The sequence below is a fragment of the Monodon monoceros genome, unplaced genomic scaffold, assembly GCF_005190385.1.
Source record: "Monodon monoceros isolate NGI ecotype Baffin Bay Population unplaced genomic scaffold, NGI_Narwhal_1 Super_Scaffold_18, whole genome shotgun sequence".
NCBI classification, from domain to species: Eukaryota; Metazoa; Chordata; class Mammalia; order Artiodactyla; family Monodontidae; genus Monodon; species Monodon monoceros.
The window spans coordinates 30,175,182-30,195,855 of record NW_021703774.1 but is presented as its reverse complement, the minus strand read 5'-3'; the positions used below and the strand labels follow the sequence as shown (position 1 = coordinate 30,195,855).

The following is a 20,674-nucleotide window of genomic DNA, read 5'->3' as shown; positions in this document are numbered from 1 at the left end:
TTAATGTAAATGGACTAAATTCAATAATCAAAAGACACAGACAAGCTGAACGGATTAAAACACAAGACCCATCTATATGTTGCCTACAAGAGACTCACTTCAGAAGAAAGGACACACATGGACTTACAGTGAAGGGATGGAAAAAGATATTCCATGCATATGGAAATGAAAAGAAAGCAAGAGTAGCTATACTCATATCAGACAAAATAGGCTTTAAACAAAAACTATAATAAAAGACAAAGAAGAACATTCATAATGATAAAGAGGTCAATTCAGCAAGAAGATATAACCTTTATAAATGTATATGAACCCAACAGAGGAGCACCAAGATATATAAAGCAAATATTAATGGACTTAAGTTGAAAACTTGAAAGCAATACAACAATAGTAGGAGACTTTAACACCCTACTTAAATCAATGCATAGATCATCTAGACAAAATAAGGAAACAGTGGACGTAAATGACACATTTACATCATATACTTAAGAGATATATACATTCTGATACATATGTTTCATCTCAAAGCAGCAGAATACATATTCTTCTCAAGTGCATATGGAACAATATCCAGGATAGATCACATGTTAGATTGCAAAGCAAGTCTCAAGTAATTCAAGAAGATTGAAATTATGTCAAGTATTTTCTTTTACCATAATTGTATGAAACTAGAAAACAATCACAAGGAAATAAAGAGAAAAAACACAAAAAATGGCGATTAAATAAAATCTATAATTAAATCTAATTAAATAAAATTGATACCAAAGTATCAATGGATAATCAAAGAAATCAAAAGAAGAAAAAAAAAATACCTAAAGAGAAATGAGAACATAAATATGACATAGCAAAGTCTATGGGATGCAGAAAATCAGTTCAAAGAGAGAATTTCATAGCAATACACTCCTACCTCATAACAATAATATCTCAAATAAACAATCTGACTTTACACCTAAAGGAACTATAAAAAGAACAAAGGTAAAATTAGTAGAATACATGAAATAATAAAGGTCAGAGTGGAAATAAGTGAAGTAGAGATTAAAAACAACCATAGAAAACACCAATGAAACAAGGAGCTGGTTTTTGAAAAGATAAAATCAACAAAGTAGCTAGACTAACCACGAAAAAAAGAGAGAGGACTCAAACAAAATCAGAGATTAAAAAGGAGAATTTAAAACTGATACCACAGAAAAATAAAGAATCATAAGGACTGCTACAAAAAAGTATGTGTAAACAAATTGGACAGTCTAGAAGAAATGGATAAATTTTTAGAAATATACAATCTTCTAAGACTGAATCATGAAGAAATAGAAAATCTTAATAGACTGATTACTAGTAGGGAAATTAAAACAGTAATTTAAAAATCTCCCAACAAACAAAAGCCCATGACCAGTAGATTTTACTGGTGAATTCTACAAAACATTCAAAAATTTAATATCAATCCTTCTTAAATTATTCCAGAAAATTGAAGAGAAAGGAAACCTTCCAAACACATTTCATAAAGCTGGCATTACCCTGATACCAAAATCAGACAAGGTCATCACAAGAAAGAAAGTTACAATCCAAAATCCTTGGTGAACATAGAAAATCATATGATCATCCTGATAGTTGCAGAAAAACATCTGACAAAATTCAACATCAATTTATGCAAAAATGCTCAAGTAAGGGCATATTGAGGGAATATACCTCAACATAATAAAGGTCATATATGACAAACCCACAATTAACATCATACTGAACAGAGAAAAGCTGAAAACTTTTCCTCTAAGATCAGGAACAAGACAAGGATGTCTACTCTTGCCACTTTTATTCAACATTGTATTGAAGTCCTAGCCACAGCAGTTAGGCAAGAAAAATAAATAAAAGGCATCCAAATTGGATAGGAAGAAGTAAAACTGTCACTGTTTTCAGTTTACATGATACTATATATAGAAAATCCTAAGACTACACAAAAAACAATTAGAACTAATAAATGAATTCTGTAAGGTTTCAGGATAAAGAATTAATATACAGAAATCTGTTGTGTTTCTATACACTACTAACAAACTATCAGAAAGATAAATGAAGAAAACAATCCCATTTTCAATTGCATCAAAAAAATTAAAATATGTAGGAATAAATTTAACCAAGGAACTGAAATACCTGTACACTGAGAACTATAAGACACTGAGGAAAGAAACTAAAGACACAAATAAATGGAAAGATATTCCATGCTCATGAATTGGAAGAATTAATATTGTTAAAATGCCCCTAATAGCCAAAGCAATCTACAGATTCAATGAAATCCTTATAAAAATTCCAAAGACATATTTTGTAGAACTAGAACAAATACTTCTAAAATTTGTATGGAACCACAAAGGATCCCAAATAGCAAAAACAAGCTTGAGAACAATGAACAAAACCTTAGGTATCGAGCGTCCTAATTTCAAACTATACCACAAAGCCATATTAATCAAAACAGTATGGTATTGACACAAAAACAGACACAGAGATCAATGGAACAGAATTGACAGTCCATAAATAAACCCACAAATATATGGTCAATTAATTTACTACCAAGGAGCCAAACACATAAAAGAAAGAAATGACATTATTTTGCTGTCATGAAATGTCATAAATGGTGTTGGAGAAACTAGACAGCCACATGTGAAAGAGCAAAACTAGATTACTGTCTTATACCGTACATAAAAACTAATTCAAAATGGATTAAAGACTTGAGTGTAAGACCAGGAATCATAAAATTCCTAGAAGAAAACATAGGTGGTAAACTCACTGACATAGATCTCAGTGATGTTTTGGTGGACCTGACCCCAAAGGTAAGGGACACAAAAGTAAAAATAAACAAATGGGACTAGATCAAACTAAAAATCTTTTGCTCAGTGAAGGAAACCATCATCAAAATGCAAAGGCAACATACTGAATGGGAGAAGATATTTGCAAATCATATATCTGGCAAGTGTTAATATTCAAAATATATAAAGGATTCAATAACAAAAAATCTGATTAAAAATGAGCAGATGATCTGAATAGTCATTTTTCCAAGAAGACATACAGATGTCCACAACAGGTACTTGAAAAAGATGCTCAACATCACCAATCATCAGGGAAATGTAAATCAAAAACACAATGAGATATCACCTCACACCTGTCAGAATGGCTATTAGCAAAAAGATAATAAATAAGAAATGTTGGCAAGGTTGTGGAGAAAAGGAAACCATTGTGCACTGTTGGTGTTAACTGATGCAGACACTATGAAAAACATTATGGAAGTTCCTCAAAAAATTAAAAATAGGGCTTCCCTGGTGGTGCAGTGGTTGAGAGTCCGCCTGCCGATGCAGGGGACACGGGTTTGTGCCCCGGTCCGGGAAGATCCCACATGCCGCGGAAAGGCTGGGCCCATGAGCCATGGCCGCTGAGCCTGTGCGTCCGGAGCCTGTGCTCCGCAACGGGAGAGGCCACAACAGTGAGAGGCCCGCATACCGCAAAAATAAATAAATAAATAAAAAATTTTACTACCATATGATTCAGCAATTCCCCTTGTGGGAATTTATCCAAAGGAAACAAAAACACTAACTCAAAAAGATATTTGCACCCCAATGTTCATTGCAGCATCATTTACAATAGCCAGGATATGGAAGCAACCTAATTGTCCATCGTTGAATGAATGTAAAAGGAAAATTTGGTATGTATATGTAAATATATACTGGTGTTGGATTATGCAACCCTTTCCCTCAGAAGTCCCTGAAGATCATGCAATCCTCTCCCCATCTCTAAATGGATCACCAGAACCTGCTCCCATACCAAAGCGTTAGTCTTTTCTTTCAACTTGCCACAAAATTCTCTTTCAACAAATTATTGATCTAGAACTTCAAATGATCCCTAGAGTTCTTCAAACAACCACTTGACCACCAAATAAGCACAACATAGAAGCCTGGCATGGGTTTCTCTTTTATATTTAAATATCTTCAGATAATTTATGAAGTTAAAATTAGACCTAGCTTTATAATAACTACTTATCTCTTCATGAGCAGTTCTAAAATGGTATGATTAAATTAATCATGCAACCACCAAAGTAGATGTCAGCTACATTCTTGATCGTATTTAACTAGAATCGTCTCCCAGATTGATTCATTCTCTGTGTGCAAAATCTGTTATATCTTCAGAACAATCATCAGTGCTTCTTAAAATCCAGCACAGAATTTTTCACTCCATACCAACCAACCAAAAACTAATTTTTCAGCCTGTCATAAATATGACTGAAAATCATGAATGTTCTTTCCCAGATATAATTGATTTTATCTTTTTATATACCTTCTAATGAAGAGTTATAACTTCCTTAAACGGTTGAACAAGCAAATAAAATCAGTTTTTCATATACATTATAGCTAAAATGATATTTCTTATATAAATTATAAACGAGTGTTTCTTACTAGCATATTATACCTGTATATTTTCCCTGCTTCTCAGACTATTACTGAAGTACACTTTCAGTCTTAATTTGCAAAAGAACTACTCTTTTGTATCTACTTCACCTTTTGAGAAATGATATTCTTTGCAAATCAGTACTTCCCTGGTTTTCTGTGACTGTGCCAGTGTTTTCTTAGCACTGGAGTCTTTTGTCTGGTGCTACAGTTTATAAAGTCAGGAATGGCACTGAGCTGAGGCTGAAAGGTAAAACTGTCAAGACCGTGGCTTCCTTTCTCAATAATTATCTCCTTTTTTCACCTAGTAATAATTTGATGCTGGCAGTAGCTGCTTCATCTTTACTTACTTGTTTTATTCCTGTTTAACGTGATAGAATAAGTATTTTAAAAGATCATATACCAAGTGATCAGGGGATGTACACAGACATTTTTTACAGAATTAGAAGTATATTTTCTGGTGGCACGGCCTTATAAAGTTAGCTCAAAATGAGTAAAAATAAAAACTTTGCATCTCCATGTACTATTATTTCTAAATCATTCTAAGGTGGTAATCACCAGAAGCAGGAGTAAAAGCTGTATCAATTTTTTTTTTTTAATTGAAGGAATAGTGTCTGTGTAGTTAGTGTATTGCCATCTTTCTCTATTATGTCATTCTGTCACTGTAATCCCAATTTTTATGTTATTTTCTTTTGTTTTTTTTCAGCATCTTCTCTCAACAAAATAATCTCACTTTTATTTCAGTGATGTGAAATATTTGCCACACATGAAGGCTTTTACATGATATTTCTTTAAAGTCATTAAATTCCTCACAATTCAGAATATGTTCTAGGCAATGAAGACGTGTGCTGGTAGAAACTGTTCTCAAATTGTGGACATTCGTTTTGCGTTGCAGAATACACAAAATGTCCACCACAATAAATGAGTCCATGGCTGCAATAAGGGTATTAAAAACATAATGTAGGCATGATAAAAAATTGGAATTACAAATAACATTGTTTTCAAACCTCATGCAAAAATGGAGTTAAGGCAAAATTATAAATTAATGAGATTTAGTTCTATGTGTTTTCAGAAGAGAAATTTCATTATTTCATAATCACTTGCTATAAATTATATGTATAATTATTTATGGACATGTATACTGCTCATCCATTCTAACAGTCGCTAATCACCTGAATCAAATGTTATAAAATAGGACATTATATATTGAAAAAATTTTAAAGTAAACTAAATAAAATTTAGTTAAATATACATTGACTACCATAAAATCTGTATAAATGGGAAAAACATAGTTAAAATGTAATTATAATTTTTCAGGTTTGCTTGCTTGTCATGTTAGCCCTGAAAAAACATATTTCTTAAAACCACAAAGAAAATACTTTTATCGATGGGAAAATTATTTATTTACCTGGATCTTCTATGGTTAAGTTCTTTATTAACCATTGAACAATGTCTGACCCTGAAAAAAGAGAAAAAGAAACACACATATATATACATATATATGAACATCTATTTATATATGTTAACCTTAAGAACTCAACATTTAGCACTCATAAGAGTAGGAATGTTTCTAATTGTTATAATAACAGATTAAAGATCAGCCACATACGAAGTATTGAAAACAGACCGTGAATACATTGTTTTTCTTCAGTGAGCCAAGGTGCAAACTAGTCAATTATTAAATATGAAATGTTTAAACATAAAGATTTAATATACTAGTAGTGGATAAAGTGATTCATTGATTTATTCATTTAATGAATGTTTATTGAGTGCCCACTATGTTTCAAGCACAATTCTTAGCATGGCATAATCAATACTTTATAAGATGATACCTGTCTCATTTCTGGTTTTCCCCATCCAGTCCCTGTATCTACTCTCAAGCCAACCCAAATTGGTTGTCAGTTTTTGGCAACAAATTTGTGTTGTTATAGTATTGTGTCTTTATAATACTATTTTCTTTGACTGAAAGGTCTTTCCACTATTTTCAAGACACTTAAGATTCATTTACACAACAGAACTTCCCTTGACCATCACCTTTGGCAATGTGTGTGGAGAGCCGTAGGCTGGTCAAAAGGAAAGCAGGGCAGCCAACATTTCTAGTGGGTTGTGATCCAAGATTGAAAGGATAAGGCCCTGAGCTAGTTCAGTGTACAAGTGAATTAGAACAAAATTAGACTTGTTCTAGGGCCTTGTGACTAGGTCTGGGTTGGCAAGTGGGAAAATTAAGAGGACTCAAAGTTTACAGTCCAGGAGCATTAGGAATGAACGGAATGGTGAAAATATGAGCAGAAATGGGAGATTCAGGAAGAGGTGCTGATTTACCTGAGATGTTCATTTCTGTTTAATTTGGCTCTCAGCATAATTCATTTCTACATAAAATTGCAAAAAATATGTAATGTAAATAGTTACATATACTTAGTAAGCTGTATCAGGGCTGCATGAATGAAATTTTGTGTGAACTGAAATTCCATTTCTACCTCTCTTGGAGGCTGGGTAGAGTTGTAGCCTACCCACCTGAGACCTGGCAAATGAGTGATATTAACAATGGCCAAATAATTCTAGTTGCTTAAAGCAGAATAGTTCAAAATTAATTTCAAAATAAACTTGATCATCAAGCTTGACAATAATGTCCTAAAACTTATGAAAACAGTTACACCCAACATCAATTTCAATATGCATGCATTTAAAAAATATTAACTTCAAGTATTGAATCTAACTTGTATTCTTTTATAACTGTTCCTTGACAACTGCCGTTGATTTAACTGCATTTGAGAGGATGACTTCAACTAGATCCTAAGGAAGCTCTGACGGAAGGAAGGAGGGGAAACCATTCATAAGAACACAGATGTTGCAGAATGTTGTGCTTAACTTATTACTTACAGCCTAAGTTATCTTGAGGCATGGCCTTCCCTTTTATAAAAGGGGAAACTCAGTTTTTCAAATGTGTATGTAGTGTTACTTGACCAATGTAGAATTCCAGGTACCTAAATATTATTAGCTATCTCCAGGCACCCTGCTCGTTTTTCACATTTGAGCATCTATTTGGGGAAAATATATGAGCAGCCACTGGAAAATTTCTACTCTTGAAGAGAGCCAAATATTGGTTCCAGGACTATAATTTTTTCTTAATGTGAAAAGTGATTTTAAAATACCTTCAGAAAAGTGTTATTTTAAAAAAATTTTCTTCTCTCTCCCTCTTTCTCCCTCTCCCCCCACCCTTTCCCGAACAGAAAGAAATACAAAGCAGTCTAATTTGAAATTACATTTAATTCAGGAAACAAGAAACTTATTTTCCTGGCCTAGCTTTGGGTATTTCTGTCACAGTGGTGGTCTCAGTTCACTGTAAAAGAGCCAATGTGATTGCCTGTCATTATCATTATAGTGGTTTTATTGTTGTGTGATCACCCAATGTATGTATGGTTTCAACACATTATGAATTATTTTATTGTCAAATGTACATCCAGTTCACCATACTCATCTATTATGCATCTATGACAGCAAGACCTTAACTCCCAGTTGAGAGAGGTAGAGACAGAGAAAGGGAGAAAAAAAATTCCAGCATCTTATGGAACCAAAAGATTGAAAGAGAAATGCTATCATAGTAATGTTGAAAACTGATTCAAATGGCTTTTTACATAGCCAAAAAAAAAATGGCCAGGAGGGGTGTAGAAAGGAATTGCCCCTTTCTCCCAATTTCTCAGCTTTATCTTTAATAAATAAGTGGCAGATCTGCTAAAATTTTCGTGTACAAATGTACATATCCAGAACACTTTAGAGTTCCATTTATCTTTCTTTTTTAACATCTTTATTGGGGTATAATTGCTTTACAATGGTGGTTAGTTTCTGCTTTATAACAAAGTGAATCAGTTACACATATACATATATCCCCATATCTCTTCCCTCTTGTGTCTCCCTCCCTCCCACCCTCCCTATCCCAGCACTCTAGGTGGTCACAAAGCACTGAGCTGATCTCCCTGTGCTATGCGGCTGCTTCCCACTAGCTATCTATTTTACATTTGGTAGTGTATATATATGTTCATGCCACTCTCTCACTTTGCCCCAGCTTACCCTTCCCCCTCCCCATATCCTCAACTCCATTCTCTAGTACGTCTGCGTCTTTATTCCTGTCTTGCCCCTAGGTTCTTCATGACCATTTTTTTTTCTTAGATTCCATATATATGTGTTAGCATACGGTATTTGTTTTTCTCTTTCTGACTTACTTCACTCTGTATGACAGACTCTAGGTCCATCCACCTCACTACAAAAAACTCAATTTCATTTCTTTTTATGGATGAGTAATATTCCATTGTATATATGCGCCACATCTTCTTTATCCATTCATCTGTTGATGGTCACTTAGGTTGCTTCCATGTCTTGGCTATTGTAAATAGAGCTGCAATGAACATTGTGGTACATGACTCTTTTTGAATTATGGTTTTCTCAGGGTATATGCCCAGTAGTGGAATTCATGGGCCGTATGGTAGTTCTATTTTTAGTTTTTTAAGGAACCTCCATACTGTTCTCCATAGTGGCTGTATCAATTTACATTCCCACCAACACTGCAAGAGAGCTCCCTTTTCTCCACACCCTCTCCAGCATTTATTGTTTGTAGATTTTTTGATGATGGCCATTCTGACCGGTGTGAGATGATATCTCATTGTAGTTTTGATTTGCATTTCTCTAATGATTATGATGTTGAGCATTCTTTCATGTGTTTGTTGGCAATCTGTATATCTTCTTTGGAGAAATGTCTATTTAGGTCTTCTACCCACTTTTGGATTGGGTTGTTTGTTTTTCTGATATCAAGCTGCATGAGCTGCTTGTAAATTTTGGAGATTAATCCTTTGTCAGTTGCTTCATTTGAAAATATTTTCTCCCATTCTGAGGGTTGTCTTTTCATCTTATTTATGGTCTCCTTTGCTGTGCAAAAGCTTTTAAGTTTCATTAGGTCCCATTTGTTTACTTTTGTTTTTATTTCCATTTCTCTAGGAGGTGAGTCAAAAAGGATCTTGCTGTGATTTATATCATGGAGTTTTCTGCCTATGTCTTCCTCTAAGAGTTTAATAGTGTCTGGCTTTACATTTAGGTCTTTAATCCATTTTGAGTTTATTTTTGTGTATGGTGTTATGGTGTGTTCTAATTTCATTTATCTTTATACTGAGGACATCAGAGTAACAAGCAGGATGTTTTGTTTGGCTTTGTTTATTTCTTTAAAAAAAATGTGAAACTAGTTAAGAGATGCAACAGTATCTTATACCCTAAGACAGGGATCCCCAAACCCTGGGCCACAGACCAATACCGGTCCATGGCCTGTTAGGAACTGCGCCACACAGCAGGAGGTGAGCAGCGGGCGAGCAAAGCTTCATCGTTATTTACAGCCGCTTCCCATCGCTCGCATTACTGCCTGAGCTCCGCCTCCTGTCAGATCAGCGGTGGCATTAGATTTTCATAGGAGCGCGAACCCTACTGTGAACTGCGCATGCCAGGGATCTAGGTTGTGCACTCATTATGAGAATCTAATGCCTGATGATCTGAGGTAGAGCTGAAGTGGTGGTGCTAGCGCTGGGGAGAGGCTGCAAATATAGATTATCATTAGCAGAGAGGTTTGACTGCACAGAGACCATAATAAATCAGTTGCTTGCAGACTCATGTCAAAACCCTATCTGTGGGACTTCCCTGGTGGTGCAGTGGTTAAGAATCTGCCTGCCAATGCAGGGGACACGTGTTTGAACCCTGGTGTGGGAAGATCTCACGTGCCACGGAGCAACTAAGCCCATGCACCACAACTACTGAGCCTGCGCTCTAGAGAGTCCATGAGCCACAACTACTGAAGCCTGCACGCCTAGAGCCCATGCTCCACAACAAGAGAAGCCTCCACAATGAGAAGCTCGTGCACCACAATGAAGAGTAGCCCCCACTCACCGCAACTAGAGAAAGCCTGCACACAGCAACGAAGACCCAACATAGCCAGAAAAAAACCCTATCAGTGAGTGGCAAGTGACAATTAAGCTGCATCTGGTGGCAGGTTTTATAGTGGCAAGTGACTTGATGTACTTCAGTTGTACAGCTGCATCTGGTGGCAGGGTATAAGTCAGAATCCGACACTTACTTTAGTCTGCGCGTGGCCCTCCCATTATTTTATTTACCACTTCTCTCTGCCTCTCTTTCCCTCACTGCACACCTGTCTCAGTCACAGTTAGCCCACAAGCTAACCCTGGCCAAAACGAGTAAAAAACAAACGTCGTTAGAGAGCTTCTTTGGAAAGGGGAAAGACCCAATGGTGAAAGAATAGAAGACTCTAAGACTGCCAACAAAAAGAAAGCTGCATTTAAAAGAAAATATCAAGAGTCCTACTTAAATTACAGGTTCATTGCAACAGGTGATTCACATTCTCCAAGCCCACTTTGTATAATATGCAGCAACCGGCTATCCAACAAAGCCATGAAACCTTGAAAACTGCTTCACCACATGGAGACCAAGCACCCTGCATTAAAAGACAAGCCTTTGGAATTTTTCAAAAGAAAAAAACGTGAACAGGAAGAACAGAAGCAATTGCTGAAGGCCACCACTTCATCTAATGTGTCTGCACTGAGAGCATCATTCTTAGTGGCTAATCATCTTGCTAAAGCTAAGAAGCCCTTTACTATTAGTGAAGAGTTGATCCTGCCTGCTGCTAAGGACATTTGTCGTGAACTTTTAGGAGAGGCTGCAGTTCAAAAGGTGGCACATGTTCCTCTTTCAGCTAGCACCATAACTAAATGAATTGATGAAACAGCAGAGAATATTGAGGCACAATTGTTAGAGAGGATTAATGAGTCACCATGATATGCAATCTAAGTTGATGAGTCTACCGATGTTGACAACAAGGCAACAATGCCTGCTTTTGTGTGACATATTTTTCAGGAGGATGTGCATGAGGATGTGTTTCATGCACTTTTGTTGCCAACTAACACCACAGGTGCAGAGCTATTCAAGTCTTTGAATGGTTACATATCAGGAAAACTGAATTGGTCATTTTGTGTTGGTATATGCATGGATGGAGCGGCTGCCACCGCTGGATAGCTTTCTGGTTTCACTACTCGGGTCAAAGAGGTTGTTTCTGAATGTGAGTCTATGCACTGTGTCATCCATAGAGAAATGTTGGCTAGTCAAAAAATGTCACCTGAACTTAACAACGTTTCGCAGGATGTGATTAAAATTATCAACAACATTAAGATACACGCCCTTAACTCACGTCTGTTTGTGCAGCTCTGTGAGGAGATAGATGCAGAGCAACACATCTTCTCTTACACACAGAAGTGAGATGGCTTTCTAAAGGAAGATCACTGGCCAGAGTTTTTGAGTTACAAGAGCCACTCCAGAGATTTCTTTAGAAAAACAGTCACCACTGGCAGCACATTTCAGTGACACAGAATGGGTCACAAAACTTGCTTACTTGTGTGACATATTCAACCTGCTCAACAAACTCAATCTGTCACTTGAGGGGAGAAGAACAACGGTGTTCAAGTCAACAGATAAAGTGGCTGCATTCAATCCAAACTGGAATTATGGGGGTGACAAGTGAACATTGGGATTTTTGACGTGTTTCAAACATTAGCAAGTATTTTGAAAGAGGCTGAGCCAGGGCCTTCTTTCTCCCAGCTGGTGCATGATCACCTATCTCAGCTTTCAGAAGAGTTTGAGCATTACTTCCTAACCACAAAAGACCCCCGAACTGGGAAGGAATGGATCCACAACCCATTTGTGAATAAGCCAGGTGAAATCGACTTTGTCTGTGCTAGAAGAGGATCAACTCCTTGAGATCACAAATGACGGTGGCCTTAAAAGTATGTTTGAGACAACTTCAAATCTCCATACGTTCTGGATTAAAGTCAAGGCGGAATATCCTGAGATTGCCACAAAAGCACTGAAAAGCCTGCTTCCATTCCCAATGCCCTATCTCTGTGAAGCAGGGTTTTCTGCAGTGACAGCGACCAAAATGAGGTTGGGGAGTAGACTGAACATAAGCAACACTCTTTGAGTGTCACTGTCTCCCATCACCCCCAGGTGGGACTATCTATTTGCAGGAAAACAAGCTCAGGGCTCCCACTGATTCTGCATTATGGTGAGTTGTATAATTATTTCATTATATATTACAATGTAATAATAATAGAAATAAAGTGCACAATAAATGTAATGCTCTTGAATCATCCCGAAACCATCCCCCCGCACCCTGGTCCATGGAAAAACTGTCTTCCATGAAACCGGTCCCTGGTGCCAGAAAGGTTGGGGACCACGGCCCTAAGAGGTAAATTTGTCTCTGTGATTGCAACTTCTGGAAAGTTTAGCCCTGATCAGTGCCCATACTCTTGTCTTGAAATCTTAGAGGCATCTAACACTTTTAGAGTTACAAAATTATGTGTTCTCTCTACTTAGCAGGAGCAGTGGAAGCTTTATTATTGTATAATCCCATAATCTATGATTTGCAATGAAAACAAGCAAAACAAGCAAAGCAAAAATGTTCCTTACGTACTGCTCATAGTTCTGCACATGCCATATTGTTTCTTATTTCCATGACTTTGCTCACGCTATTCTGTCTCTGCCTCTTTTTCCTTCGGTTAATCCCAACTGATTTCATAAAGTTCAGTTCATATATTAACTACTCCAGGAAGCCTACTCTGCTCATCCCTATCTCACCTTGCCAGGTAAAGTCTTTCTCCGCTAAGACCTATTAATATCCTCATCATTCATTACACTTGTCAATGGTTTTATCATCTTTTGTTAATTTTTGTCTGTCTTTCCCATTGCATCATGAGTTCCTAGGAGGTAAGGGTGTGTGTTATTCATCTTTGGATCTCAAGCACCCAGACCAGTGCCTGGCATATAAAAGGTGATGAGTAAATGTTAAAAGACTAGATGAACAAACAGCAAGATTCCCCTCCTCATATGCTACTCTAAGAGAATTTACAAAACGATGGCATCGGTCATACAAAGAACATTTGACTGGCCTGTAATTTTCAGCTACCGTAATCACCCTTCACGGTGATAATTTTCCCTTTTCAAGGCTATCAATTCACCACTCCATCCATAATTAAAGCAAAGGAATCAAAGACATTTAGACATCAATATTATTTCCTCACCCATGCTATGGACCTGAGTAGTAAAGGGGCTTCCCCAAGTCTGCTCTGATGCCGAGTGACAAGGCTTGGACTATGCTCCGGGCAGAGCCTACTATACTTCCATTGCAGGCCATATACCCTCTACAAGTTAGAGCACATCCTCACCTACAAGTGACAACTATAGCTATCCACACTCTGAACCTGAAACTGAGGTTCACCAAAAGAAAAATATTGTGAAATGTTTGCAAATATAATATATGAGGACTTTGTAAGCAATCAAAATGTTACAATTTTGATTTGTATCTTTAACAAAAAACCTTCTTTTTGTAATTTCTGTTAGAGCTTTTAATGAAAACCTTTAGCTCTTAATCACAATGGAAGGGTTCCAAATATTCCTGAGGCAAAGACATTGACCTTTGTAATATTTCTCTTTCAGGAAAATGAGTAGTAGGCTCTTTGCACTGCCTAAATACTTTGCTGAACCCTCAGAACCACATAGACATGGTCCTGGCAATATGAATGTATTTTATTTAACGAATACCATAAATAGTCCCTGTTTTTTATGGGTTATGTATTCTCAGCATCTCTCACTAAATATAACATCCTGTATATCTGGAAAATATTTTTCCAACATTATTCTTGGTTCCTTGAAATAGGAACAATAAGTGTTTATCATCATCATCATTAAATAATATATAATGCACATTTATTGAGTTTCTATGAAAATCTTGCTGTAGACCTATAGTTTTAGGGACAAGTAGGAAAGAATGTGGAGTGAAGCAGATTTACTCTTCTGTGAGTCCTATGAGGGAAGAAATGATGTCTTACTAATCACATTTCCCTCATTCTCTTCAAAGTGCTCTAACACAGATCACTGTTAAACATTTACTGTAGGTATAGCTTCAATGTTTATAGACATGTACTTTATGCACAAAGGACCCCAAACACTGAAAAATCAGCCCTAACAGCTATTCCCATCCAACATTTAATGACACCCTTGTGTATCGCTGTCATAATTTTTAAGGTTCTTGGTGCAAAGAAAATTTAATTCAGTTTAATTTTTACTGCAGTATTTCTTTAAGATTTAAAAAAAAAAAGGTTTTTTTTTTGTAAGCTGACATATTACCCATTTGTAAAGCTGAAAGAATGAACTGAATCTTTCCTTAATCTTTAGAGTAAGTAATTGCTAATATCTAAAAACAACGTTTTGTTTCTGATGATTACTTGTGTTCCTGCTTGCTGACGTATCCTGTCCCATCTTGAATGCAACTGCACAACCATCGTCAGGTCTGAGGATCCAATAGGACATCCAAAGTCTAAATCCTGTAATAGATTATTTCTAACACTTTGTTACTGAGACACCCTTTGGCTTCCCTAGGGTGTGTGTTCTCTCTCGCTTAAGAGTAATAAACTCAACTTGTTCAATCATAGGTGTGTTCCTGGTGGTCTTTGGCTGGAGAGCATTGATTCTTTTTTTCAACTGACATATAACATTATATTAGTTTCAGGTGTACAACATAATGATTCAGTATTTGTATATACCATGAAATGATCACCATAATAAGTCCAATTAACAGCCATCACCTCATATAGCTGCAAAGTTGTTTTTTTTTTTTTTCTTGTGGCAAGGACCTTTACAATCTACTCTCTTAGCAACTTTTAATTATACAATACAGTATTATTAACTATATTCAATATATTGTACATTACATCCCCTGGACTTACTTCTTTTATAACTGAAGTCTGTACCTTTCACTCACTTTACACCATTTCTCCCACCCTCCCAAACCCCGCCTCTGGCAACCACACATTTGTTCTCTGAATCTATGAGTTCAGGTTTTTGTTGCTGTTGTTTTAGATTCCACTTGTAAGTGACATTATCTGGTGTTTGTCTTTTTCTGTCTGACTTATTTCCCTTAGGAGAATACCCTCAAGGTCCATCCATGTTGTTGCAAATGGCAAGAATTCCTTCTTTTTTATGGTTGAATAATATCTCATACCACATTTTCTCTATCCATTCATCCATCTATGGACACTTAGGTTGTTTCCATACCTTGGCTATTATAAATAATGCTGCAGTGAACTTGAGGGTGCAGATATCTTTTCAAGTAAGTGTTTTTGTTTCCTTCAAATAAATACCCAGAAGTGAAATCACTGGATCATATGGTACTTCTATTCTCAGTGTTTTGAAGAGTCTCCATTGACACTTTCTTGCTAATATCTCAAATTAATATATCAATAACAATAAAATTTGAGTTCTTTCATTAGGACACTTATGATTACAAAGAACAGTCTTTGAGGGAAGTATAAAAAATAAACAAATTAATTAAGGAATTTGCTAAAAGGTATCCTGGACCAAAGGGAAAGGATACATTTGGGCCTCAAGGAAAAACGGAAACAGGACTCTGATGACATGAGAGTTCCTTGTGGTTCCTCTCTGGATGTATTTCTCTCTAAAAAACAGTCTCTGCTGTTCCTCATCCACAAAGTGGGTCCTAAGGGCTCATACTTCCTGGGTTTACATCTCCTTCACTGAAGGAAGCAGGTAGTTTGAGGCTAAAATTTTGTAGTCACAGTTCCTAATTTCTGATGGAGGGCCTTAGTTTGGGGAAGGTACTCATTTCTATATCAGTCAACTGTGGTAAGAAAGGTGGGATCATAAACACAGCTGTGCTGGTGGGAGGCATAGATGGAAAGAGTTTCCAGAAAGAATGATTACTTGGCAGACAAACCAACAGGTTAAACCACAGCTTCCTCGAGTTCTTTAGCTTTTATATTTCTATCAGAAAAAAAAGCAGAAAAGAGAGAGGAGGTGGAGCTCAAAAGCATGTCAAATTGTGAATGAAATGAGCATGCTATTCTGCTTTGTTATAAATATAAATGTTTTGTTCTATGAAATTATTATATTCCTGAAAGACTGTGAATACATTTTTTTGTGTGTGAATAAAGACACACTTCATGTGTAGTAAAAGAGCTATGCAAAAGAACCTCATGGTGTATATGCAACTGGGTGTTTTTATATGAGTGTGTATCTTTTTAAGAGAAGAATTTATTTTCTAAAATGAATAACATCCAATTGATTATTGTTATGCCTGGATTTTTATATATCAGCTTTATTTAGAAAAGATTATCCAGTTTTCATAGAATTAAAATTATCTTCTGGTCACAGATTGAAACTGGGTCAAAGTTATAATGTAAAAGCATGTCTTACAATCTTCCATAGCTAATAACATCCCTGAAATCCAGAGTAATAATTAAAACAGATATTATTCCTTTTGCTAAACCTGGAACATATTTTAAGTCTTGGTCTACAACACTTTAAAGAAAAGAGGACATTTAAATGCATTTGTAGATATGATGGCAAAAGCAAATTATGTGGTTGATTACATTTTCTTCCTAGGTTCTTACTCAGAGTGCTATGGCCCTAAACCAAAAGTAGAATCACAGAAAATACTGGCCTTTGTAAACATAACCTGAATCTGAAAATTAAAGAGACAGGAGGGACCTTCAAGATGGTGGAGGAGTAAGACGTGGAAATCACCTTCCTCCCCACAAATACCTCAAAAATACACCTACATGTGGAACAACTCCTACAGAACACCTATTGAATGCTGGCAGAAGACCAAAAAGGCAAGAAACTCCCCACATACCTGGGTAGGACAAAAGAAAAAAGAAAAAAACAGAGATACAAGAATAGGACAGGACCTGCACCTCTGGGAGGGAGCTGTGAAGGAGGAAAAGTTTCCACACACTAGGAAGCCACTTCACTGGTGGAGGCCGGAGTTGGGCGGGGGGGAAGCTTCAGAGCCACGGAGGAGAGCGCAGCACCAGGGCTGCAGAGGGCAAAGTGGAGAGATTCCCACACAGAGGATGGCTGCCGACCAGCACTCACCAGCCTGAGAGGCTTGTCTGCTCACCCGCTGGGTTGTGTGGGGGCTGGGAGCTGAGGCTTGGGCTTCGGAGGTCAGATCCCAGGGAGAGGACTGGGGTTGGCTGCGTGAACACAGCCTGAAGGGGGCTAGTGAGCCACAGCTAGCCAGGAGGGAGTCCGGGAAATGGTCTGGACCTGCCTAAGAGGTAAGAGACCATTGTTTTGGGGTGCACGAGGAGAGGGGATTCAGAGCACCACTTAAATGAGCTCCAGAGATGGGCGCGAGCTGTGGCTATCAGCGTGGACACCAGAGATGGGCATGAAACACTAAGGCTGCTGCTGCAGCTACCAAGAAGCCTGTGTGCAAGCACAGGTCACTATCTATAACTCCCCACCAGGGAGCCTGTGCGGCCCACCACTGTCAGGGTCCTGTGATCCAGGGACAACTTCCCCAGGAGAACACACAGCATGCCTCAGCTGTTGCAACATCATGCCAGCCTCTGCCACTGCGGGCTCGACCTACATTCTGTACCCCTCCCTCCCCCTGGCCTGAGTGAGCCAGAGCCCCTAATCAGCTGATACTTTAACCCCGTCCTGTCTGGGCGGGAACAGATGGCCTCAGGTGACCTACACGCAGAGGCGGGGCCAAATCGAAAGCTGAGCCCCAGGAGCTGTGAGAACAAAGAAGAGAAAGGGGAATCTCTCCCAGCAGCCTCAGGAGCAGTGGATTAAAGCTCCACAATCAACTTGATGTACCTGCATCTGTGGAATACCTGAATAGACAACGAATCATCCTGAAACTGAGGCAGTGGAGGCTGGAACCAATTGTAGACTTGGAGTTTGCTTTCTGCACCTAATTTGTTTCTGGTTTTATCTTTACCTTAGTTTAGTATTTAGAACTTATGATCATTGGTAGATTTGTTTATTGATTTGGTTGCTCTCTTCCTTTTTTTCTTTTATATATATATATATATATATATTTCCTTTTTCTACTTTTGTGAGTGTGTATGTGTATGCTTCTTTGTGTGATTTTTCTCTGCATAGATTTGCTTTTACCATTTGTCCTAGGGTTCTGTGTGTCCTTTTTTTTCCTTTTAGTATAGTTTTTAGCCCTTGTTAGAATTGGTGGATTTGTTTTTGGTTTGGTTGCTCTCTTCTTTCTTGCTTGCTTTTTGTTTTTATTACTTTCTTAATAATTTAAAAAAGTATTTTATTTTAATAACTTTAAATAATTAATTAATTTTTTCTTTCTTTTTTTTTCTCCCTTTTCTTCTGAGCTGTGTAGCTGACAGGGTCTTGGTGGTCCAATCGGGTGTCAGGCCTAAGCTTCTGAGGTGGGAGAGCCGAGTTCAGGACATTGGTCCACCAGAGACCTCCTGGCTCGACATAATATCAAATGGCGAAAGCTCTCTCAGAGATCCCCATCTCAACGCAAAGACACAGCTCCACTCAACAACCAGCAAGCTATAGTGCTGGACACCCTATGCCAAACAACTGGCAAGACAGGAACACAACCACACCCATAAGCAGAGAAGCTGCCTAAAATCATAGAAAGTTCACGGACACCCCCAAACACACCACAGGACATGGTCCTGCCCACCAAAGACAAGATCGAGCCTCATCCACCAGAACACAGGCACCACTCCCCTCCACAAGGAAGCCTCCACAACCCAGTGAAAGAACCTTACCCACTGGGGGCAAACACCAAAAGCAATGGGAACTACAAACCAGCAGCCAGCAAAAAGGAGACCCCAAACACAGTAAGTTAAGCAAAATGAGAAGACAGAGAAATACACAGCAGATGAAGGAGCAAGGTAAAACCCACAAGATCAAATAAATGAAGAGGAAATAGGCAGTATACCTGAAAAAGAATTCAGAGTAATGATAGTAAAGATGATCCAAAATATTGGAAATAGAATGGGGAAGATACAAGAAACGTTTAACAAGGACCTAGAAGAACTAAAGAGCAAACAAACAATGATGAACAACACAATAAATGAAATTAAACATTCTCCAGAAGGAATCAATAGCAGAATAACTGAGGCAGAAGAACGGATGATTGACCTGGAAGATAAAATAGTGCAAATAACTACCACAGAGCAGCATAAAGAAAAAATAATGAAAAGAATTGAGGACAGTCTCAGAGACCTCTTGGACAACATTAAACGTACCAACATTTGAATTATATGGGTCCCAGGAGAAGAAGAGAAAAAGAAAGGTACTGAGAAAATATTTGAAGAGATTATAGTTGAAAACTTCCCTGATATGGGAAAGGAAATAGTTAATCAAGTCCAGGAAGCACAGAGAGGCCCATACAGGATAAACCCAAGGAGAAACATGCCAAGACACATATTAATCAAACTATAAAAATTAAATACAAAGAAACAATATTAAAAGCAGCAAGGGAAAAGCAACAAATAACATACAAGGGAATCCTCATAAGATTAACAGCTGAACGTTCAGCAGAAACACTACAAGCCAGAAGGGAGGGGCAGGACATATTAAAAGTGATGAAAGAGAAAAACCTACAACTAAGATTATACCCAGAAAGGATCTCGTCCAGATTCGACCAGACAAAGATGTCACTAAGAAAGAAATCTAAAGGCCAATATCACTGATGAACATAGATGCAAGAATCCTCAACAACATACTAGCAAAGAGAATCCAACAGCACATTAAAAGGATCATACAACATGATCGAGTGGGGTTATGCCAGGAATGCAAGGTTTCTTCAATATATGCAAATCAATCAATGTGATAAACCAAATTAACAAATGGAAGGAGAAAAACCATATGATCATCTAAATAGATGAAGAAAAAGCTTTTGACAAAAGTCAACACCGATTTACGATAAAAACCCTCCAGAAAGAGGCATAAAGGGAGCTTAACATAATAAAGGCCACATATGACAAACCCACAGCCAACATTGTTCTCAATGGTGAAAAAGTGAAACCATTTCCACTAAGATCAGGAACAAGACAAGGTTGCCCACTCTCACCACTATTATTCAACTTAGTGTTTGAAGTTTTAGCCACAGCAATCAGAGACGAAAAAGAAATAAAAGGAATCTAAATCAGAAAGAATAAGTAAAACTGTCACTGTTTGCAGATGACATGGTACTATACATAGAGAATCCTAAAGATGCTATCAGAAAACTACTAGAGCTAATCAATGAATTTGGTAAAGTTGCATGATACAAAATTAATGCACTGAAATCTCATGCCTTCCTATACACTAATGATGAAAAATCTGAAAGAGAAATTAAAGAAACACTCCCATTTACTACTGCA

At 37.4% G+C, this 20,674-nt stretch overlaps 1 protein-coding gene across 5 annotated transcripts in view; it reads right to left on the bottom strand.

The window, feature by feature from the left end:
• The window catches only part of RGS7 (regulator of G protein signaling 7), a 601,845-nt gene that overhangs the window by 165,330 nt on the left and 415,841 nt on the right, over positions 1-20,674 (bottom strand). For all 5 annotated transcript variants that reach the window (XM_029227539.1, XM_029227543.1, XM_029227541.1 and 2 more), the window contains exon 4: positions 5,824-5,874. In XM_029227539.1, coding sequence (XP_029083372.1) covers positions 5,824-5,874 — 51 coding nt within the window. The remainder of the gene's footprint in view (positions 1-5,823; positions 5,875-20,674) is intronic.